Here is a 21,223-nt window from a genome sequence, read left to right on the forward strand (position 1 = left end):
CCTAGAGCACTATCAAGTCCCTGCTTTCGCAGAAGTCCAAAATTTTTCAAGGAAGCAACTATTCAAGCATTAAATGATTAGCATTGTCAGAAGTCCATCAATTACCGAATATTTTGATCCATATTTTCTCCTATATGTTGTGTCCCCTAGATGCCTTATTAGCTGGATAAACTTTTTTCAAGCCCTATTTCATATATGTGCAATTTTATCTCCTTTGTTTGTGACTTCATACACAGAGTCGTTTTTGTTTGTTTGTAATAATGGGAGAATTAACTGAAAATGGAGTGGAGAACAAAGAAGATAAATTGACGTGTGAGAAAAGAAAAATTTCTAAGTTGGCCGAGAAGTCGCTCATCAAAGGAGATTTGTGGTATTTTATGTTAAATGAAAATTAGTAGCTTGTTGCTCAGTTCTAAGCCTCTAACTTGCAGTGCTTTTGTGACATTTTTGACGTAACATTTACAGTGTATATTTGCAATTAGATTGAAATTACAATTAGAACGTACTAACCTGTTACTAATTTGATTAGAATTTAAGAGTTTGCTAAAACTAGAAACTGAACTAGAATTAGATTAATCACGATTTATCGCGATTCAAAGTGAAATTTTTTTGAAGAAGTCATTTTTTCCGTTTTTAGGTCAGTTTTCGTTTGCGTACGTTTTTGCAAATTATATTATTATATTCTTCACTTATTCTCGAAAACATTCAAAACAAGGCTATACCGGTTGTGCATTGTAGGGATGTGCTGCGAGGGAAATTATTCGGGTTCGTGCGAACCCGAATATCATGAAGGTCGACACGAACGAATCCCGAATCTATTCGTATTAGAACCAAACAATAAAATTTCACCCAAAAGTTGTCAAGTCTTGCTTGTAAAATGACGTAATCGATAAACAAATCCCTTTCTTTCGAAAAATAGTGTTTAAAAAACGATTGAAAAAGCAAAATCGTTAGAAAAACGACCTTCATTGTAAGTACTGCTGACTCTAGTTTAGCTTTGTCGGGAAACTAGATCATCATTTTTAACAAAAGTCAGTAAATTTATAAGTAATATTGTGTTCGGGTTCGCCCGAATCTTCCATAAAGGCGATATTCGGCGAATCTATTCGGATTCGGGTTCGTATCAGCCCATCCCTAGTGCACTGACACTGAGTAAACAATGTGGCAAGTGACAAAGTTGTTAGACTCGAAACTTTGCAAGTACCGTAGATTGTATGATACAAATATTGAATAACCAGAAACCAATGTGAATCGTTGATTATCTGCGTGCGAGGGAATAAGCGTTGTGACGAAATTATACATCAATCAATAACGTTATATAATCTGTACTGCAGATATGCAACTGCAAAAATATCAGTTTCTTGGTGCGTGAAGATGTTATGGCATTTTTAGCATAGGCACTTTGATTGTGATGATTTTGTTTCGTGAAGGAGCTTCTTGATTCACAAAAAACTCTGTTTGATAAATTACCACATTCGGCAAATTCGAAAATTAAATTACAATTAAAATTAGGGCATATTTTCACAAATTAGAATTACCGATATTTTGCTCTAATTCATTCAATTTGACAACTAGAATTATCTAGTCCAAGTGTGATTGTTAATGACTCCGAGTGCCAAAAATTTTTAATTTTGTTCTATCTGAGTTGGATAGCAGCCTAATTTAGGGTTTAATTGAAGTTAGATTAGAATTTAGAAGGAAGATTCAGATAATATGTTTTAAAATCTAAGTCAGGTTAACAAGAAACCATGAAAATAAATTTCTGTGAACGATTTTCTTTCGGTGAAATAGTGACAGCCTTTGTTTTCTTGTCTGCTGCGCACAACAAACCACAACACGCGGCAGATAATAAAACGAACAAAGAATACGATTTATCACTTGCAGCTCCAAACCAATATAAACGCACCAAAACTTACCCTATTAGAGTCTCCTGGTGTGAGCACTTCAGCGAATAAAGTAATCGAACTTGCAGCTTTGCTCGCTCAAGTATGCATCAAGCAATGTCGCCTCGTGTGGCCAGTGGTGGGACTCAGTCGGTTCGTGCGAACCGATTGTTAACAAGCGTATGTATAAGCCTATGTAAATATCGGCCCCGGGTCAATACGGCATGCTGCTTGTGAGAGAACCGAATATTAAAATATTTGAATCTCACCACTAGACCAGGCCTTAATCACTTGGTGTGCCATGAATACTCACCCACAAGTGATAGGCTCGCCAGGGGTTGCCGACCCCTGATATCCACGTATTATTTCCCTGATAATGTAAAGACACATTCGTTCCTCGCTTAAATCTAAGATAAATAAGAATTATGATTGAATGACATGAAACTTTGGTGTTATTAGAATTACCATAGAGGATTTTAATATCCTCACTCTGATTGCCATGTTTATATCTGTGTCAGATTTGTAATTAGCTTAAGTCAGTTACTCGATTCAACTCATATTTTTGACCTGATTTGACTTTTTTGGAATTTCTTTTAAATGACTCGGATACGTTTAGAATAATAATCGGACTCGACCCAAGACAGTTTTAGATATTTAAATTTCACACTTCGTGGCTTTAAATTGCGTCAGTATAATCTGGTGACCTTCCTCTGACTCAATTTGTGATTGACTTGTTACATTTATGGGAAGAACTGATTTGATTAATGCTTGTTCAGGTTCTTGGTGGACTCGAGGTGGCACCAGCAGTGGGAAAGATACACCACCAACCATCTCTGCCTGTTGGACTCCCAGGATAAATCTGAATCCCTGCACCCTGGGCCCATTGATAACTCGTCATTATTTGATGGTAATAAACTTTGTTAAAAATCAATGATTTTCTTTTTAAAACATTAACCACCAACATTGATTTCGTCACGATGAGCTGATTTTATCTTCTCACCTCCATGGCTCTTGCCATTGGCGATGGGCATGCAGCCATGGCTCCAATTTGCCATTATGCCACCGATGCATGTCCATTGACGCATGTCCGCCGTTGCATGTCCACCGATGCATGTCCACCGTTGCATGTCCACCGATGCATGTCCACCGATGCATGGCCACCGATGCATGTCCACCGATGCATGTCCATCGATGCATGTCCATTGACGCATGTCCACCGATGCATGTCCACCGTTGCATGTCCACCAATGCATGTCCACCGATGCATGGCCACCGATGCATGTCCACCGATGCATGTCCATCGATGCATGTCCATTGACGCATGTCCATCGATGCATGTCCACCGATGCATGTCCACCGATGCATGGCCACCGATGCATGGCCACCGATGCATGTCCACCGATGCATGTCCATCGACGCATGTCCATCGACGCATGTCCATTGACGCATGTCCATTGACGCATGTCCATCGATGCATGTCCACCGATGCATGTCCATCGATGCATGTCCATCGATGCATGTCCACCGATGCATGGCCACCGATGCATGTCCACCGATGCATGTCCATCGATGCATGTCCATTGACGCATGTCCATCGATGCATGTCCACCGATGCATGTCCATCGATGCATGTCCATCGATGCATGGCCACCGATGCATGGCCACCGATGCATGGCCACCGATGCATGGCCATCGATGCATGGCCATCGATGCATGTCCACCGTTGCATGTCCACCGATGCATGTCCACCGATGCATGTCCACCGATGCATGTCCATCGATGCATGTCCACCGATGCATGGCCACCGATGCATGTCCATCGATGCATGGCCACCGATGCATGTCCATCGATGCATGTCCATCGATGCATGTCCATCGATGCATGTCCACCGATGCATGTCCATCGATGCATGTCCATCGATGCATGGCCACCGATGCATGTCCATCGATGCATGTCCACCGATGCATGTCCACCGATGCATGTCCACCGATGCATGTCCATTGACGCATGTCCATCGATGCATGGCCACCGATGCATGGCCACCGATGCATGTCCATCGATGCATGTCCACCGATGCATGGCCACCGATGCATGTCCATCGATGCATGGCCATTGATGCATGTCCACCGATGCATGTCCATCGATGCATGTCCACCGCTGCAGGTTGCCAATCTCTGACATTGGAAGCAGCAGGCAACAAAGGTTTTGTTTGAGTCCAGAACAAGTCTGGAACTTAAAAATAGCTGCTAATGACCTGAACATAATTTCGAAAACTTTGTCAATGTATTTTGAAATTGTTTAGCGTGTTTATAACCTCAGTTTCCCACATTGTCTTGCTTGAGTGCGTTGATTGTTTTGAAGAAGACCTCATGACATTTATTATGCGAATATTTTCGAAGTTTGAATGTTTTTGCAGCGAAAGCATCCCATGAGATCAGGGAACATCTGGTGGAAGATGCGGATTATAAACTGCTCCCTGAGCAAGCCTGGAAGATCCTCAAAGAGTCTTATGGTGTCATAGAAGATCAAACTGCGATTGAGAGAAAGGTGATGTTGGCATCTTGACACCTGATAGAGTCTCACTGAGCCGTGGCATAACAAGGTCTTCTCCAGGTCGTTGAGAAGGGAGAATACATCAAGAAGAAAGTGATAGAGATTTATCCGCTCAAACTGAAGTTGTGCAACTACAAGAACAAGGAGGCTCTTGTCGTCAAGAAGTACAGCGTTACCACGACGATAGGTGAATATTATAGGGATGTGAGTTGATGTTGATGTTAATATTATATGATGTTGTTATTATATGATGTTGATATTATATGATGTTGATGTTGATATTATATGATGTTGATGTTGATATTATATGATGTTGATGTTGATATTATATGATGTTGATGTTAATATTATATGATGTTAATGTTGGGCTTAACGACCTCTTCCTCATCCAGACGAGCTTGAGAAAGACATGAAACATTCACTGAACATTCCCAAGCACCAGGACACACGAGTGTGGAACGCTTACCTTGATGATTATGAAGATTTGAGCGACGGTGCGAAGACCTTAGAAGAGTATTCATTGCAAAAAGATCAGGTGATTGCATGGAGGAGCTCATATTATCTCCATTTAGACCATCTCCTGATACTACTGCCTCCATTTAGATGGTCGTCATCGAAGAGATAAACAGTGACGGAACGTGGCCATATGACGCTGAGCGCACATCAAGTCCATCAACATCTTGTAATGGTAGTGCCACGCTGAATAAAACAAGGTGAAGTTTTGTTGTGCAATATTTTTGACTTCCAACAGTCATCTGGATAAATGAACTCATGTTAGTGGCAGTGGTTCCTACGCATCGAGTCCAAGCTACAGACTCCGCAACAATCGACAGACTCCCGGCCTATGTGGGTTGAGCAACCTCGGCAACACTTGCTTCATGAACAGCGCCCTCCAGTGTTTAAGCAATGTCCCGGTTCTCACCAGTTTTTTCAAAAGTACGATGCGGTCTCGTCATCAGATGATATATTTCATGCACGTCGTGTGTATGCAATTACTAGTTCATATGTTTGAAGTTGACTGGTCTCAGTGACATATCGTGGTTTCTTTTTGCAGACGATGATTACAAACGAGATCTCAACCTGACCAATCCTCTCGGCACAAAAGGGAGGATTGCGACGGAATATGCCGAGCTCATCAAGACGTTATGGTCAGGTGATCACTCGTCGTTCATTCCACGTGACTTCAAAGTAAGATGTTTGTGTTTAATTGAAATACTGCAGTTATATCATCGGTGACTTGTTTGTAGCTGGCGGTGGGACAGTTTCAGTCTCGTTTCCTTGGTTACCAGCAGCAGGACGGTCAAGAGTTGCTGGCTTTCCTCATTGATGGACTCCACGAAGATTTAAACAGAATCTCAAAAAAGCCGTACGTGCGAGCATATGATTAACCATGTAATAATGTCTGAGGCAACCTTCGCTTGTTCCAGGTATGTTGAGGCGAAGGACGCAGATGGCCGGCCAGATAACGTCGTCGCCAGTGAAGCGTGGCAGAACCACTTGAAGCGGAACAAATCTCACATCGTTGAGACCTTACACGGATTGTTTCGGAGCACTGTTGATTGCCCAGAGTGCCCTCGAGTGTCGGTGACATTCGATCCATTTTGCTTTCTTTCCCTTCCACTCCCAGTGAAACGAGAGCGTTCAGTCGAGTGCACATTTGTCCCCGTCGACTACGATGAGGACGTGGTCAAGGTTGGATCGGAGCAAAATGCATCATGTTTATGGCAATGGCTGCTCTGGTTTTCACCTTTTTTTTTGTTCCTCAGTACAAAGTGACCGTTTCAAAATCGGGTCTCATAAAGGATGTATGTAAAGCTCTGTCTGAGCTTGTGTCCATTCGACAGGAGAACATGACGGCAACGGACATCTACAACAGCAGGTGCTGCTACGTCAAATCTATTTGGTGTGATCATAAATTTCATTCCGCAAAAGCTTTCGAACATTTTAACTAAGTAATAATATAACGTAGAAGATCTATTTCATTTATTTCATCGAACTATGAAGTGAAGTTGAACTGTTGTCAAGAGACTAGGAAATATTTTTTAAAGGTTCCACAAAATCTTTGGGGAATCAGATCAGATTCGGAATATTTACGAGAAAGATTTCATCTACGTGTTCGAAAGTCCGGCCGATGCGACAATGCTGCCGGTCTATATGAGATACTCAAGGTAAGCAGGAGTTTGTTTCTCGTGTTTTCGTTCAATTCACGTCTTTTTCTTCAAAGTCCCGGTGGGAGTTGGTATTTGTTTGGTCAACCAATCATGGTGCCTGTCTCACTCCACACGACGACACACAGAGATCTCTACAAAGCAATCCTTCGCGCGGCCTTGTGAGTACATCAGCATGCTAACCATTCAATTTTAAGCCAACATTGAGACAACTTTCTTTAAATTTTCAGCCGATACTTCTCCAATGAAGATTTGAAGCGAGATGTTGAACGGATGTTAAGAAGCGATTATGAAGATGACGTGATGAATGAGAAGGAGAATTCACAGGAGCAGGAGGAGAAGGTTTATATCTAGCTTATTGTCTTGTTCTTATCTTGCTTCAACTTTCTGGTTGATCGAGATTTGCATCTTTAGGAGGAGGAGAACCTCTACAAGTTGTTCCAAATCAAGGCGGTCAATTCTTTCGGAACTCAAGAACAAAAAGTATTTGAAGACACGACCGAGCCACTCAAATTGTCAGGTGAAAATTCTGTGCTTGTGATTGAATGGATGCTCACGGTTGGTCCAGGCCACTCTGCAGAAGATGTTTGTCGTGTGGTTAAACGCCAACCAATATTATGTTGTGCAGTTCCGAGTTAGCTTTCCACATGTAGTGATTGTGGATGGTAATCGCCTGCAGCACAAGTGTGATGTTGGCTGGGTCAAGTGTGAACCAGTCCAAAACTAAAATTCACGCAAGGATGTTGTAGCATCGGTGATGATCACATTTCTTTGATAATATATGATATTTGTGAAATAGTTTTCAAGCTGAGATGCTCCACCTTGTGGTTAGGTTTGAACTGCTTCCCGAAATCTTCCCAGCACAAATTTAATTGAACGTTCTGACCATGTTCAACCTTTTCTACTAATTTACTCTTCATTTTGTTGTTTTTGCCGCCTGTGATGAATAGCAAGTACAAATTGTGAAATAATTGCGATAATTTCTAGTCCAAAAATACTTGCTAGAAAGCTCTGCATTCTGAGGTGGTCCAGTACTTTGTGAATCGTTCGTTAGTTCAGTTCTTGCTGAAGTTATTTTTGTTCGTCAGCCAATCTCTATCTCTCGGCTGATTGGACAAAGGAAGCTTATGACGGCCACTTCACAAGTCAGTGGCTTGGCATGGTTAAGACTCACGAAAGTGCCAGACCGGGAAATGTCAAGAAATCGCCCTCTGGTGTCCATCTTCGCAATTGCATGGAGCTTTTCACGTCAAAGGAACAACTTGGAGAAGACAACACCTGGTTTGTTTGGTGCGTTATAACTTTGGCTCCACTACCGTATGCGACAAGGTTGTTTTATCCAGGTATTGCTCCTCCTGCAAGAAGCACCAAGAAGCTTTCAAGAAGTTCGACCTCTGGATGCTCCCCCCCATCCTCGTCATCCACTTCAAGAGGTTTTCCAACACTAGGTGGAGCAGGGACAAACTTGACACTTTTGTAGATTTCCCGACGAGGTTTGTGCTGGGCCAGGCGGTTAAGTCACTTCGAACCATTTATGACTCATTTATGATGGTCGCTTCTTTGCAGGGACTTGGATTTAACGGATTTTGTGGTGAATCCGGCCGCCAAGAAGCTGGAGAAGAAACGGAGGTGTTACAACTTAATCGCAGTCTCCAACCATTACGGTGGTCTCGGGGGAGGGCACTACACCGCGTTCGCAAAGAACTCGGTGGACAAGAAGTGGCACTACTTTGACGACAGCTCTGTCTCTGATTCGGCCGAAGAGAGAGTCGTGGTGAGGCTTTGACTTTTTTTCAATTTGACATCTCACCAACAAAGTCAAACATTTGCGTTGTTTATGTCTTCAACAAGATTCCGCAAAAATCATTTTTTTTACTTTGCATTACTCACATTTTTACTCGGTGTTGCTGGTTCCTGTTTCATCAGACGGTTGAACAAAACGTCTGTTGAGCATTTATTTAGCTTTAAATCTCGGCCTTTAAAGCAGTTGACATACAATATACTGTATAGAGAAGGCAGTAATTGACTTTGTGGTGTTTCTTCTGAGAAATATCAACTTAACTTTCTCACGACAGCTGCCAACCGTCTTAAAATAGACCAAACTGCAGTTTTAAAACCAAAATGTTGCCGCAGACGAAGGCAGCCTACATGCTGGTCTACCAACGCCAGGATGTCGAGTCATGGTCCAACGAGCACCCAGACCGACCTTTCACCTTCATGGAGCCGATGTTCAGTCCGCGAGCGATGGGGATGATCGATGACGTCACACCTTTTAATTTCAACACCAATCAAAACTCGCAAAGTAACGAAGATGTTTTGAATAATAACGATGCCGATGATGACATGGACACCACCTAGTGGCGATGTTTAGCGTGTCGCATAAATCATAAAAGTTCTCGAAAATGATAAACAGTTATAATTATAATGCTAGGGGCAATTGACATCTTGTATTTATACGGAATGTATCTGCGCTGTATTTTTTGTTTTTGGAAGATTAATAGATGATTTATGAGTTCAAGTTCAACGTGTTCCATCTAATCCTTATCGGGGCCCAGCTTGAACCTCTTGCTGTTAGTCGTCATTTGTGATAATCAGGGACTTGTGTTCAAGATTTGTTACTTCTATTGCTCTAGTTTTCTTGCAAATGTTCTGAAATTCTTAGGGTAAAGAAATCTCATTTTTAGGTAAATACTGACAATTTCCAAACTTTGTATGACGTAACTATTTTAGGGAATAACGTCATCGACAATGGTTTTAATTCCACCTTCGCCTTAAATAAAGTGATGTGAGATATTCGAGCTGAGTGCTACTTGCCGACGTAGTTCAGCGAGTTCTTTAACGTAGTTTGTTTGTTACTCGGGGTTAACTTTTAGACCAGGAATAAGTTGTAGCTAGATATGAAACATTGCTTTCAAAATGTTATATTTCTATTTTCGCCATTAATTGTGTGGGGGCGAAAATTACAAAGCTAACTATTGTAGTTGAACTTGAAGGTATGCAAGATAGCAATAACAGAGCTGTGCTATAAGCAGGGTTGGCATAACGTCCTTATTTCGAAGGACTGTGTCTTAGAAAATATTTTTGTGCTTATTTCTAAGAAATGTTCTTATTAACCCCATTCGTCTAATTTCCGCCCATTAAAATATTATTTTCACTTGAGTCTTTATTTTTGTGTTAATTTTAGGGCAGGGGAACTTATTTTGGGATTTCAACACTTTTAAACCATTTTTTACCAAAGAGATACCAAAATTAAGAACATGAAAATGTTTTTTTTTTTAAAGAACATTGATTGCCTTGTGTTGTGCGATGTTTAAGGTGGTTTTCTTCTTTCGCTTCCTAGTCGTCCTTATTTTTGAGTCCACACCGATGGCAACCCTGGCTATATGGTGTGTCAGCATAGCGACCAAACCCACAAAATAGTTCCTAAGTTTAACGAAAACAACTGCACTATTGGAAGATGTAGGATATATTTCCCTACCATTAGAAACAATGATATACGAAGTAAAATTAGTTAGTTACAGTGAATATCTTAAGTGCACAAGCAATGGATGGTTGAAGGAAAAGTTACCTTATGACGTTGGTTGCGACCAAACGGACAATTCTGTGAAATCGTTCGAGTTGAGATGATAATTTTTTGGCTTAAAACGAAAAAAAACAATCCTTACAAACTGATAAAAACTAAAAATCTGTTTGACACCTTTTGGTTGAAATCATCTCCCGATAAAAACAAGTTTTTATTGCAATTTAACATTATACGAAAGATAGAGTTTGGCGTTAAAAACAATATTTATAAAACCGGCTCTCAATGTAATACAATTCACTGCACTTAAAAGAAATGCTGGCTTGTCTTTCTCACGTCAGTTCTGACGTCAGCATTAGTTTAACTACACCGAAGTCATCAACATCATATAAAGAAATTTTGAAAGTTTTAACCAGGATGGAAGAAAGCTTGCCAGCCTGTTCCAACCCCTTATTTCGGCCAACATTTTAAAACTTCGTCCACTTAAAGGAGATTGCCCTAAAACAAGAATAAATTAAAATTGGACAAAATTAAAAATATTAATTTTGTGAAAGTTACAAAATTACCGTCAATATCTTTAAACTTGTATTCATCAGCCAAGTCGGTTGTTAGAAGAATCTGTCCGGTTTTCTTCATGATATTTTCATCTGAAACATTAAATACCTGTTGTACTGAACTTGCAAATACCTGTTGTACTGAACTTGCAAATACCGTTCCATTGCTACTAATTGACCAAAGCAAGCGCAACAATTGCCCGGCCGCCCGTTGCACGTCTCCCTGCAGTAAAGTCTGTGACCGAGTGGTTTTTGTCCCGACTCGAGTCACTATTTATGCAACACCAAATCACCTGCTAACATATGGGCGATGCACATTCCGGGAAACTCTATGCTTTCGCTACAACCCATCAATCGTCTGCACTAGAAAGATATAATTTCACTGTAGGCTGTAGAGTTAGAAGACCTCATAGGTGACGCATTTTTATTGGCAACCGATAATGAAATGAAAATTTAATTATTTTTGAAGCAAACTGTAGGCAAGTTACTATAAGTATTCTCACTATGGCTCGTATTTCGTTCGGTGAAAGTTGGTCATCTTCGCCAACGAACCCAGTCATGTCTTCTGTCCTCACCATGCCGGGCCATAAAGACACAAAAGCAACGTTGAAATTTTTCAAATCCACGGAACGATTTCTTGCGATGCGGTCCACCTATGCGACGACTTATTTAGACATTCTTGTCTCAGCCATAATATTCTTTATTATGACTGTTGGTAGCACGTGAGTTATGTAAAGGTTTAACGAGAGGTTCAGAGTAACAAGAGAAACGTTGGGCAAACAAAATGACGTCATTCGGGTCCAAAACCGTAATCTATGGTCAAGAAAATTGCTAAGAATGCCTGCATAGGCTCATGTACGTCCACAGGTGGTGCTTTCGACTTTTCAAAACTCGCGATTGTGCTGAAAAGTGTCATGGTGGTAGTATAGCAAGCCTCAAAAGGATGCTTATTTCATCATGAAAGAACTGACATCATGTTTTTCAGGGACTTCGTTTAAATTATGTTATGCTACGTTCGATTTTGGCGCAACAAGTAAATACTTGTTCAGTCGGTTACTCGGTTATTTCCCTTTGGTTCATGACGTCAGTTTATATTTTATCTATTTGGGAGGCGCAAACATTTGCTGACTCACCCAAGGCTAACAAAATAACAATGGACGTGACCCTGCAAACTTTGCACAAAACTATTCACAGCTTAGAGACATAACAGAAGTTTTTTCAGCAAAATACATTTTTAAGTAATCAGACTTACGGCCGCCTTTCCTATGCCATACGCCGGAATGTTGAAATACATTTTTCCGCCGTCGGAACTGATATCAACAATCAATCCACTTCTATTAGGAGCAGTGGCGTAGCAGCCACCTGGCGGTTCTGGCTCTGCGCCAGGGGCGGCAGGCTGCAAGGGGGCGGCAAAATGAGGCTGCACAGTGCACACAGCACGATAATTTTTAAAAAAATGGAGCGGTAAACAAGCTATTTTGTTACAATTTGGTCCCGCTGACCAAGAAAACTGTGGAAGGTGAACCAGTCCTGGGCATTTAAACGTTTAATTGTAAACTTTTAAGTTGTTATTGATAGTAAACGTTTAAATGACAGGTTGTGGTTAAATTTATACTAACTTAGTGTTAATTTAGACTCGAAAATGAAACGTGTCAAAGAGAGTGGAGCTTTTTTTAAAAAGAAGCGAAAGCAAGAGAAGCAGAATTAAAAACGCACATGGGAGCTATGCTAAAATTTGTAACCTCTTCTGGTTCAAATGTTTCTTTAACATTACCAGAGAACGATTCAAATAAAAACCCAGACAATAACGCTGAGCTCCAGAGAGATATTGAAAATATCAGCAGAAACGCAAGAAACAGGGTCTATCAAAAGTAATACCAATGAAATCAATTATGCATTGCCAGTTATAGATGGAGACGAAGGTGAAAATAACGACGAAGCAGTTGCAATAGTCAACAATTTGCCCAATGATGTGGCCTCTTGGCCTGAAGTTATAGATCACCATTTATATGGATGAAGAGCGAAAAAAGTGGAAAGCAATTTTAGAAAGCGTTATTGATGTCATATTATTTCTAAGTAAGCAAAACCTTCCTTTTCGAGGACATCGTGAAGCTTTTGAATTCAACAACCAAGGGAATTTTTTAGAGACTGTGAAGCTTCTGGAAAAATATAGTCCCGTAATCATCAAATACCTTTCTGATATTCGTATTTCTACGAAGATGACAACTACTTATCTTTCTCCCACTATTCAAAATGAGCTTATTTTGCTTCTCAGTAAAAAAGTCAAAAACATCGTTCTTGAAGAGGTGCGCGAAGCTAAATATTTTGCGATTATGTGCGACAGTACTCCGGACGTATCACATACTGATCAAATGACTCTTATAGTCAGATATGTAACAATCAAAAACAGTATTGCCCAACTGAAGGAATCGTTTTTGAATTTCTTTCCGTTGAGCGGAAAAACGGCAGCTGAAATTTCTCAATCTATTCTAGATGAACTTGAACTAAACAACTTAGATGTGATGATGTGTAGGTGAAAAGGCTATTCATACTGGAGGCGGGAATTCATACTGGAGTTCAGCAAAAAATCAAAAACATAAATCCAAAAGCACTACTCGTACCGTGTGGAAATCACACACTGAATCTTGCAGATGTTCATGCCGTCGGATCGTTGCATTTAAGCGACAGATTTTCGCTGTTTTACAAAGTATGTTTTTTTGCTGCCTCTACTCATAGATGGGATGTCCTTCTAAAGCATGCGCCAATCGCGCTGAAGCGAGTGATTGATACGCGATGGAGCGCACATCACGCTGCTGTAAAGGCCCTTCACGCAGGTTTTGATGAGTTTATGGATGCTCTAGAGCAGGGATGTCCAACCTGCGGCCCGCCTGAGATTTTTGTGCGGATCGCTAGTCATTTTCACTCCAAGTAGTATTTTGAACTTTCAATCTTACCCTAATTAAAATGTACCAGTCAGCTTTTAGGGGTGCAGTAATAGTATAGTATGGTAACAACAGGGTTATATATAACTATAAGACTCGAAGATGTACCCATTTTTCTTGAAATTTAATAGTTTCTGCGGCCCACTGAATTATTTCAAGTGACAATGCGGCCCACTACAATAAAAGGTTGGACATCCCTGCTCTAGAGTCTAGAGTCTAGAGGAACTATGTAATCCAAACGAAAATCTTAATACACGAGGTGACGCTCATAGTATTCTAGAAGCGATTCAGAATTTTTCTTTCTTTTTCTTCTTATGTTTTTGGAAAGTAATCCTGCGAGAATCTCATCATACTTAAACTTACTTGCAGCAAAAGGATTGCTGTTAGCGCAATGCTCTAACAAGATGAAAGTGTTTGTCAACTTTTTAGTGGAAGAACGAGATAATCTGGTTAAAGGTTCTGTGGATGCAGCGATCAAAAAATGCACAGAGCTAGAGATTCCAGTTGAAGATCGGAGAGTTCGCAGAAAAAAGAGAATGCCTGGCGAACACGCAGAAGATGCTGGCCTTAGTGTTGTTGGAGAAGTAAGACGATGCATGTTTCAAGCATTGGACAGATTTAAACTTGAAGCTGAAACTAGGTTTACCGGCATACACCACTTGAAATATATGTTTGGATTTTTGAATCCTCACGCGCTGCTGCAAAGCGAAAGTCACAATGGATTCACCAACGCTTTTAGAAGCACTTATGACGACGAGGTGGACTTTTTGGAGTTAGCTGTGGAAATTGACAGATTTAAGAGGCTGGTGCGAAGCAGTGATACCACGTTTGATCGTAATGCAACAGCGTTTGATGTTTTACAGTGGTTAGCTCAATCACACCTACTTGATTCGACACCATATTTATGCTTGTGTCTGAAACTTCATCTCACCATTGGTGTTTCAATTGCGAGTTGTGAGAGGAGTTTCTCAAAGCTCAAAATGATAAAGTCCTATTTACGTTCTACCATGAATGATGATCGGCTATCAGCTCTATCGATTCTTTCTATAGAAAGACATTATACGTTCAAAAACTTGATTTTGAAGATATTATCGCTGATTTTGCTTCGGCGAAAGCTCGAAAAGTTCAATTTTGAGGCGGTTATTGATCTTTTATTTGCCTAATACATTTGTTCTCCATTTTTTGTCTTTTATTTTAGGCCTTAACGCTGAGACAGTGAGGCTTCTTTCTCAAGCAATATAGAACTTCTGAGACGCGGCACATTATCTGTAATTATTTTTATTGAAAAGATTGCGTGAACATGAAACTATACTTCAAAATTTGCTGCAGTCTACATAGGGCGGCATTTTCATCGAAAGCCAGGGGCGGCAGCATATGCTCCTACGCCACTGATTAGGAGCCATCAATCGAGCCGCGAAAACGGAATTGTAGTGGTTTCTAGGTAAATAAAACACAAGAAAGATATTTTGAAATTTGAGATAAAACTTGACGTTAGAGACGTCACCTTGGACCAACACCGTTCCCAAGTTCCCAATCTGGCATAAACTGGTTCCAGAAGTCGGTGCTGTAATTTTCAATCGCGTACTATGAAATTAAAAGCCAAGAATAAATGGTAAGCACTCTCTTTAATAAATTTTTGCAATTAAAACGTATCGTTCGATGAGTCTCATGGTGTCGACAGCTCACCTCCACAGCAGCATGTGCGTCGTTCACCAGCAAGTCGAGTTGACCTTTTCGTTCGGCCGAAATTTGTTCAAAAGCTCGCCAGGTATTTTCCCAAGTTTGATGATCGCATTCTATAGGAATCACCGTCCCTTCATATCCCCGCTCTTCCGCCTGTAAATTACATAAAGGAATTTTATTTGTCTGCAAAATGTCACTGGAAGTTGAGTTTTAGTGCCAGAACATACTATTCCATTAGGTCTATTGTTAAAAATCGCGCTTGATTTTTTGAAAAATTTCGTTTAAAACTGTTGTACAACAGTTTCAATTATTATTCCCTATGTTTTCCGAATTTATTGAAATGTGTAGGCCTAATAATAAGCACTTTGCTTCAGTTCGCTAATTCGCCTCTAATTGTTTCCAAATTGTCAGAACCCTTCTAAATGTTTACGGAACACCTGTTGAAGAATGCTGATACAGTATATATCAATACCTGGCTTCAATAGCTATCTATGTCGTAATGGAAATCAGTAAAAACGTTGTATGCATTGTCTGTAAGTGTATTTCTTCGTCCATTTTATCAACATAGTCATAAATACAATATACTTTTAACGACAGTGACGCTATATTTAGAGCTCTCACCTCTCTTTGGACGTCTTCCAATGTTGCCAACTCCCTCCCAGTAATATAACACGTCGCTCCATAAGATGCGAGTTGAAGCGCTGTGCCTCGGCCAACGCCCCTCGAAGCGCCAGTGACAAGACAAACTTTGTCGCTTAGATTAGGCATGACGGAATGTCTCTTTCAACTTGTCAATTCTACGCAAGAATCTTTAAAGACAGAAGAAATTGTTTCTGTATTTAATTCTAAGTTTTCATAGTGGTTTTGCATCAAAGATTTTTAGTCTGACAATATCGAGAACTTTACCTGGAATCTAAGGCCAGGCTACTAGGCCAGTTCTTCTAATTCGTCGAAAACAAGAAATTTCTAAAACTAGTTACAAACGCTACACAATGACCAGAATGAGAAGTCCACCCTGAGAAACTTAAAAGCCGGTATTAAATAGAAAACAAAATATCTCTACCTGACGACACTCAACTAGGAATAGTTCCAACGCCTGTGCGAAGCGGCAAAGCAAATGGAGGTAATCAACGCGTCATAATTACGAACAAAGCCGACAAGATGTTCGCACAGAAACGGGAGAAGAATGCAAGAAATGTCTTGCTCCAGCAAACAGTGCAATGCAAAAAGGTGGCACCGTCCAAACACAACTCACGAAATACGACACAACACACATACATATGAGTATTGCGAAAATATACTTGAAAGTAGCTGACATAAAACTCGGTAGGACATGTCAACAACAGGTCAACTTTTAACTTGGTACTTTGACTCTTGAGCGAGTCCTTGACTTGACACATTTTCTCAGAAAGTCCCAAATGACTCGAGTAACGTTGCAACAGTCATGACGCAAAAATGCAGCTTCAAGTAAAAATAACGAATATCTTTTTAAACAATTCTACTTCTTTGAAAAGCATCACAACTAGACTAATTTGGAGACAGCGATGACATCATGATAACAAATTAAAGCAGCGCATAGTGTGACGTCAGGAAAATTTCTAAGTTAGAGGAGAGAGAGTCGTGGTGACACCTCGCTTGCAAAGAACTCGGTGGACAAGAAGTGGCACTACTTTGACGACAGCTCCGTCTCTGATTCGGCCGAAGAGAGAGTCGTGGTGAGGCTTTGACTTTTTTTCAATTTGACATCTCACCAACAAAGTCAAACATTTGCGTTGTTTATGTCTTCAACAAGATTCCGCAAAAATCTTTTTTTTTACTTTGCATTACTCACATTTTTACTCGGTGTTGCTGGTTCCTGTTTCATCAGACGGTTGAACAAAACGTCTGTTGAGCATTTATTTAGCTTTAAATCTCGGCCTTTAAAGCAGTTGACATACAATATATTGTATAGAGAAGGCAGTAGTTGACTTTGTGGTGTTTCTTCTGAGAAATATCAACTTAACTTTCTCACGACAGCTGCCAACCGTCTTAAAAATAGACCAAATTGCAGTTTTAAAACCAAAATGTTGCCGCAGACGAAGGCAGCCTACATGCTGGTCTACCAACGCCAGGATGTCGAGTCATGGTCCAACGAGCACCCAGACCGACCTTTCACCTTCATGGAGCCGATGTTCAGTCCGCGAGCGATGGGGATGATCGATGACGTCACACCTTTTAATTTCAACACCAACCAAAACTCACAAAGTAACGAAGATGTTTTAAGTAATAACGATGCCGATGATGACATGGACACCACCTAGTGGCGGTGTTTAGCGTGTTGCAGAAATCATAAAAGTTCTCGAAAATGTTTGTGAAAATGATTAACAGTTATAATTATAATGCTAGGGGCAATTGACACCTTGTATTTACACGGAATGTGTCTGCTCTGCTGCTGTTGTCAAAATATTTTAACTCGACTACTTGCTATAAACTAGTTTTCTTACAAATACTGTACAATATTCTGAAATAAACTTCACCTCGCCTTGAACAAAGTGATGCGAGATATTTGAGCTGAGTGATACTTGCCGATGTAGTTCAGGGAGTTCTTTAACGTAGTTTGGTTGTTACTTTGGGTCAACTTCCCCCTGACACAGTCCTCACACCTATTTTATTTTTTGTCAAAAGCGCATTCGTGAAGAAAAACCTTCAAGCCAGTTGTTACCAGGACGCGCTAATGAACGGGAAAATGTTTATTCGTGGCCGAGGAGAAAACTCGCTTAGATTTAATCGAAAAATCACCAGCATACAAGCTGCTTGATAGACATCATATAAACATATTTCATAGTTTTACATTGCACGTGGGGACGTCACTGTTATGATGTCATCAAACCAAATTAATAACGTAACTGTACAAAGTAATTTTAAGCTTATTGCATGCACATTCATAACGAGATCTGCAGAAATCAATTTTAATCAATATTTATCGTCATGATGATTCTTCCAACAAAGAATGCGAGTGAACTTGGTCTGGGTGCAATTTCATAGCAAGAGATAATTTATGGAAACCTTCTATTTCATAATCGAGCAGAATTAAACCAATGACTTCGGTATCTTGTCAATGACAAAGGCAATTGTGTTGACCCTGATATGAATTAAACACTTGTCTTATATATAAATCTTTATGACAAATACTACAATTATGACAGAACAATGAAATGCAAACATAAATACAGTATGACCTCACAATGAAAATTTCTCGATGCTAGGTGGCGCAACGATAAGTGGCGGCCCGATACAAGCTAAATTAGTAGCAATGTAAGAAAGTGGACGCCACATAGATCATTTTAAAGCATTAAGGAAAATGATAAAATGGCAATTTTTGCTGCATTATGACATCACAAAACGTGCACAAACCATTTTCCAGCAAAAGTTGCGCTGCTGTTAACACAGACAAGCGATGCCCTGGTGTGCAGGTTTTGAAAACTAATAATCAGAAGTAATAATGCACCTTTATAAGGCTTTAACATGCACAGTCAGATTTAGGCTTGTTATCGTTGCTCTTCAGGTCAATTCTATCTGGAAACTGGTCGGGGAAAAGTTCAACGTCGGCTTCCTGCAGGAGCGCCTGTTTGGCGACAGTCTGGAATGCTTGCTCCACGTTTATGTTGTCTTTTGCGGAACATTCAAAGTATGGGATGTCGTTCTTAGTGTGGCACCATCCCTGAGCTCTCTTGTACGACACCTACGATAGATCAAACATTTTACGATTATGTTCATGCAACAAAGATCACTATGATGTCAAAAGCATCAAGATATTAGCAGAAGAATGAGCAACTAGCAACAGCCAATGAGGCCCTCGGATTCAAAGTAGTCGCGCATCCTCGTATAAGCCGGACAAAGCTCACCACTCGATTCTCAAGATCAATCTTATTTCCAATCACCACAAACGGGAAGTTTTCGGGATCTCGCGGAGAAGCCTGGATCAAAAACTCATCACGCCAACTGTCAAGTGTTTTAAAAGTGTTTGGCATTGTGACATCATAAACAAGAACGCAACAATCTGCTCCCCGATAAAAAGCGACACCAAGTGATTGAAAGCGCTCTTGTCCAGCCGTATCCCAGATCTGTAACATAACAATGCTCATTATGACACCACAACTCAGGTATATTGCAAGATAGGCAAAGCAAGCAGAATAATATGAACAGCTGTCTAACCTGCATAGTGACAAGCCTGTCGTCAACTACCATGTCTTTGGAAACAAAATCTGCTCCAATTGTCGCCTTGTAATGACCGGAAAATTTCTTGCTCACGTATTGGTTCATCAACGAAGTTTTTCCAACACTGAAAACGCAATATTTTTGTCATCCAGCACCAACATGTTATTATGAGGTGAAAACATTGCTAAGCGGCTGCATCTAACACTGACACGATGTACATAAATTTATCACCACATAATCCCATTAATGATAAAATAACTGACCCGCTGTCTCCCAGAATGATGACCTTCAAGAGGACTTTCTTGCCAGATGCCATTCTCACCTGCAAAGATTAAACCATAACGTCGCACTAATCTTGGTGATATTAACCTTTTACATAGACAACAAATTGAAAATATTGTGACTTCGACATTGCAAATACTGTAATAAAATATGGCTATTTGACTTTTAAAAGCAATCTTCATTGAATACACGAGCTTAAGAAGTGATAAATGCAAATCAACAAAAAACTTTACATAGAAGCACAAACACGGTCAGAAATGTGCTGGACAACCAAAGAAAGACAGGAACGTATCATTTAAAACACAACTATTGCACTTACTAAAATTGCCAAAACTTGTTAATATGAGATCTTTTTTTAGCAGGTTGCAAGTCTCTTCAAAATGGATTACATGAAAATTTTACAAATACTTAGAAATTATCTGAAACACAAAATGCACACAAGTAGTTTAGTAATGTTATTAACGACAAGACAAGCAAAATGAAACCTGGGAGTTAATTTTTGAGTTCTACCGTGAAACTACTTAGACAACTTTTTCATTTGGCAGATGACTCACTGTCAATGCCTCTCACATGCTTTTGCATTGTACTGAAAGTGGCAAAGTGTAAACAGAGCCAATGTCTAGGTTGCAAACAATGCAATAGTAAGTGGATAAAAGTCTCCTGCTACTCGGTAAGTTGGTCGCTTTACAATTGGCATAATAACTTTACTCCCTTATCGCATTAATCGACAAAATCTTGCAATAAAAGCTGCAGATGACCCCAACACTTCATTTTCTTTGATTTTGCTGTGCAAGTGCGTATCTATGTGTGTTTTGAGTCTTTAGAAACAAGGTTAATCATTCAATCAATCGAGGTCATCAGAGTTAGCAAATTATTTTAGTATCAATCAAGCGTTTGCATAAATAGCAACAATGACAGCCTTGCGGAACGAAAGCCTCTCGCTTTTCATGCAAAGTCACAGTGTGATCATCACTGATCATTCACGCGACACACCAGCAAGGGCGTGATTATTCGTGCGTAAGATTATTCATGAGCTAGCTAATATGTAGCAGCCAGCAAATAATAAAATTATTCGTTGCAACCACTCGTATACCAACGTAAAACTTGTTAGTTTCCCTGACGCAAATGTGACAACAAAGCGAGATGCAAAAACAATAGGTCATTTACAAAAGCCATTGGTAAATTATCATCAAGACAAACTATAATCCAAGGGCGAAAAACGTCACCTTACCTACCCGCCTTAGATACCTCGGCAAGTGCCCATGTATAGCCTGGCTGGCTGCATAACGAAATTCACCCAGGCTGACAACCATGCACTTATCGCATTTGCTGTCATGTTGGTAAAAATCTGAGGGTGATAATTACATTTAGAGGAGTTGGGTTACGGTAATTTTTTGCATGACTTGAACTTGTGATGATTCCTTATCGCTCAAGCTTGCTT

The 21,223-nt window shown here is 40.2% G+C and overlaps 4 protein-coding genes across 6 annotated transcripts; 2 read left to right on the plus strand and 2 right to left on the minus strand.

Annotated features, from left to right (window-relative positions):
• Positions 1-236: 236 nt before the first annotated feature.
• On the plus strand, positions 237-9,399 carry LOC143449400 (ubiquitin carboxyl-terminal hydrolase 15-like). Of its 3 annotated transcripts, none has more exons than XM_076949587.1 (19): positions 237-370; positions 2,660-2,790; positions 4,300-4,430; positions 4,497-4,623; positions 4,829-4,971; positions 5,040-5,149; positions 5,215-5,372; positions 5,491-5,624; positions 5,684-5,802; positions 5,864-6,128; positions 6,203-6,315; positions 6,485-6,604; positions 6,661-6,765; positions 6,835-6,946; positions 7,019-7,124; positions 7,693-7,885; positions 7,948-8,097; positions 8,171-8,378; positions 8,738-9,399. In XM_076949587.1, exons 1-19 carry the CDS (start codon positions 261-263, stop codon positions 8,960-8,962), a joined length of 2,760 nt encoding a protein of 919 aa, XP_076805702.1. In that variant the 5' UTR covers positions 237-260; the 3' UTR covers positions 8,963-9,399. The 3 variants fall into 3 exon arrangements, with proteins under 3 accessions (XP_076805702.1, XP_076805703.1, XP_076805704.1); XM_076949588.1 differs by having other exon boundaries at positions 7,022-7,124; XM_076949589.1 differs by having other exon boundaries at positions 5,221-5,372.
• A 925-nt stretch (positions 9,400-10,324) lies between these two features.
• LOC143450739 (dehydrogenase/reductase SDR family member 1-like) lies at positions 10,325-16,368 on the minus strand. Its single transcript, XM_076951398.1, has 10 exons — positions 16,210-16,368; positions 15,925-16,112; positions 15,307-15,456; positions 15,125-15,204; positions 15,012-15,057; positions 11,931-12,014; positions 11,182-11,331; positions 10,972-11,041; positions 10,691-10,771; positions 10,325-10,622 (listed from the first exon to the last, which is right to left on the minus strand). Exons 2-10 carry the CDS (start codon positions 16,069-16,071, stop codon positions 10,489-10,491), a joined length of 942 nt encoding a protein of 313 aa, XP_076807513.1. The 5' UTR covers positions 16,072-16,112; positions 16,210-16,368; the 3' UTR covers positions 10,325-10,488.
• Positions 16,369-16,758: 390 nt separating this feature from the next.
• Positions 16,759-17,829, plus strand: LOC143449895 (ubiquitin carboxyl-terminal hydrolase 11-like). The gene is made up of 3 exons (XM_076950223.1): positions 16,759-16,770; positions 16,911-17,018; positions 17,379-17,829. The coding sequence occupies exons 1-3, from the start codon at positions 16,759-16,761 to the stop codon at positions 17,601-17,603; spliced, it is 345 nt and encodes a 114-aa protein (XP_076806338.1). The 3' UTR covers positions 17,604-17,829.
• A 188-nt stretch (positions 17,830-18,017) lies between these two features.
• On the minus strand, positions 18,018-20,234 carry LOC143450406 (ras-related protein Rab-7a-like). Its single transcript, XM_076950930.1, has 5 exons — positions 20,102-20,234; positions 19,764-19,822; positions 19,498-19,624; positions 19,188-19,406; positions 18,018-19,024 (listed from the first exon to the last, which is right to left on the minus strand). Exons 2-5 carry the CDS (start codon positions 19,814-19,816, stop codon positions 18,803-18,805), a joined length of 621 nt encoding a protein of 206 aa, XP_076807045.1. The 5' UTR covers positions 19,817-19,822; positions 20,102-20,234; the 3' UTR covers positions 18,018-18,802.
• Between the last annotated feature and the right edge of the window lie 989 nt (positions 20,235-21,223).

The sequence above is a fragment of the Clavelina lepadiformis genome, chromosome 3 (assembly GCF_947623445.1).
Source record: "Clavelina lepadiformis chromosome 3, kaClaLepa1.1, whole genome shotgun sequence".
NCBI classification, from domain to species: Eukaryota; Metazoa; Chordata; class Ascidiacea; order Aplousobranchia; family Clavelinidae; genus Clavelina; species Clavelina lepadiformis.

Coding starts and splice junctions, on each gene's coding strand:
- LOC143449400 (XM_076949587.1), top strand. CDS start 261: ATGGGAGAATTAACTGAAAATGGAGTGGAGAACAAAGAAGATAAATTG. Junction 2,791..4,299: donor TAACTCGTCATTATTTGATG/GTAATAAACTTT, acceptor ATGTTTTTGCAG/CGAAAGCATCCCATGAGATC. Junction 5,373..5,490: donor TCTCACCAGTTTTTTCAAAA/GTACGATGCGGT, acceptor TTCTTTTTGCAG/ACGATGATTACAAACGAGAT.
- LOC143450406 (XM_076950930.1), bottom strand. CDS start 19,816: ATGGCATCTGGCAAGAAAGTCCTCTTGAAGGTCATCATTCTGGGAGAC. Junction 19,625..19,763: donor ATCATTCTGGGAGACAGCGG/GTCAGTTATTTT, acceptor TTGCGTTTTCAG/TGTTGGAAAAACTTCGTTGA. Junction 19,025..19,187: donor TTGATCTTGAGAATCGAGTG/GTGAGCTTTGTC, acceptor GATCTATCGTAG/GTGTCGTACAAGAGAGCTCA.
- LOC143450739 (XM_076951398.1), bottom strand. CDS start 16,071: ATGCCTAATCTAAGCGACAAAGTTTGTCTTGTCACTGGCGCTTCGAGG. Junction 15,205..15,306: donor ACGCACATGCTGCTGTGGAG/GTGAGCTGTCGA, acceptor TTAATTTCATAG/TACGCGATTGAAAATTACAG. Junction 11,332..11,930: donor ATGGCATAGGAAAGGCGGCC/GTAAGTCTGATT, acceptor GTCGTCGCATAG/GTGGACCGCATCGCAAGAAA.
- LOC143449895 (XM_076950223.1), top strand. Junction 17,019..17,378: donor CGGCCGAAGAGAGAGTCGTG/GTGAGGCTTTGA, acceptor ATGTTGCCGCAG/ACGAAGGCAGCCTACATGCT.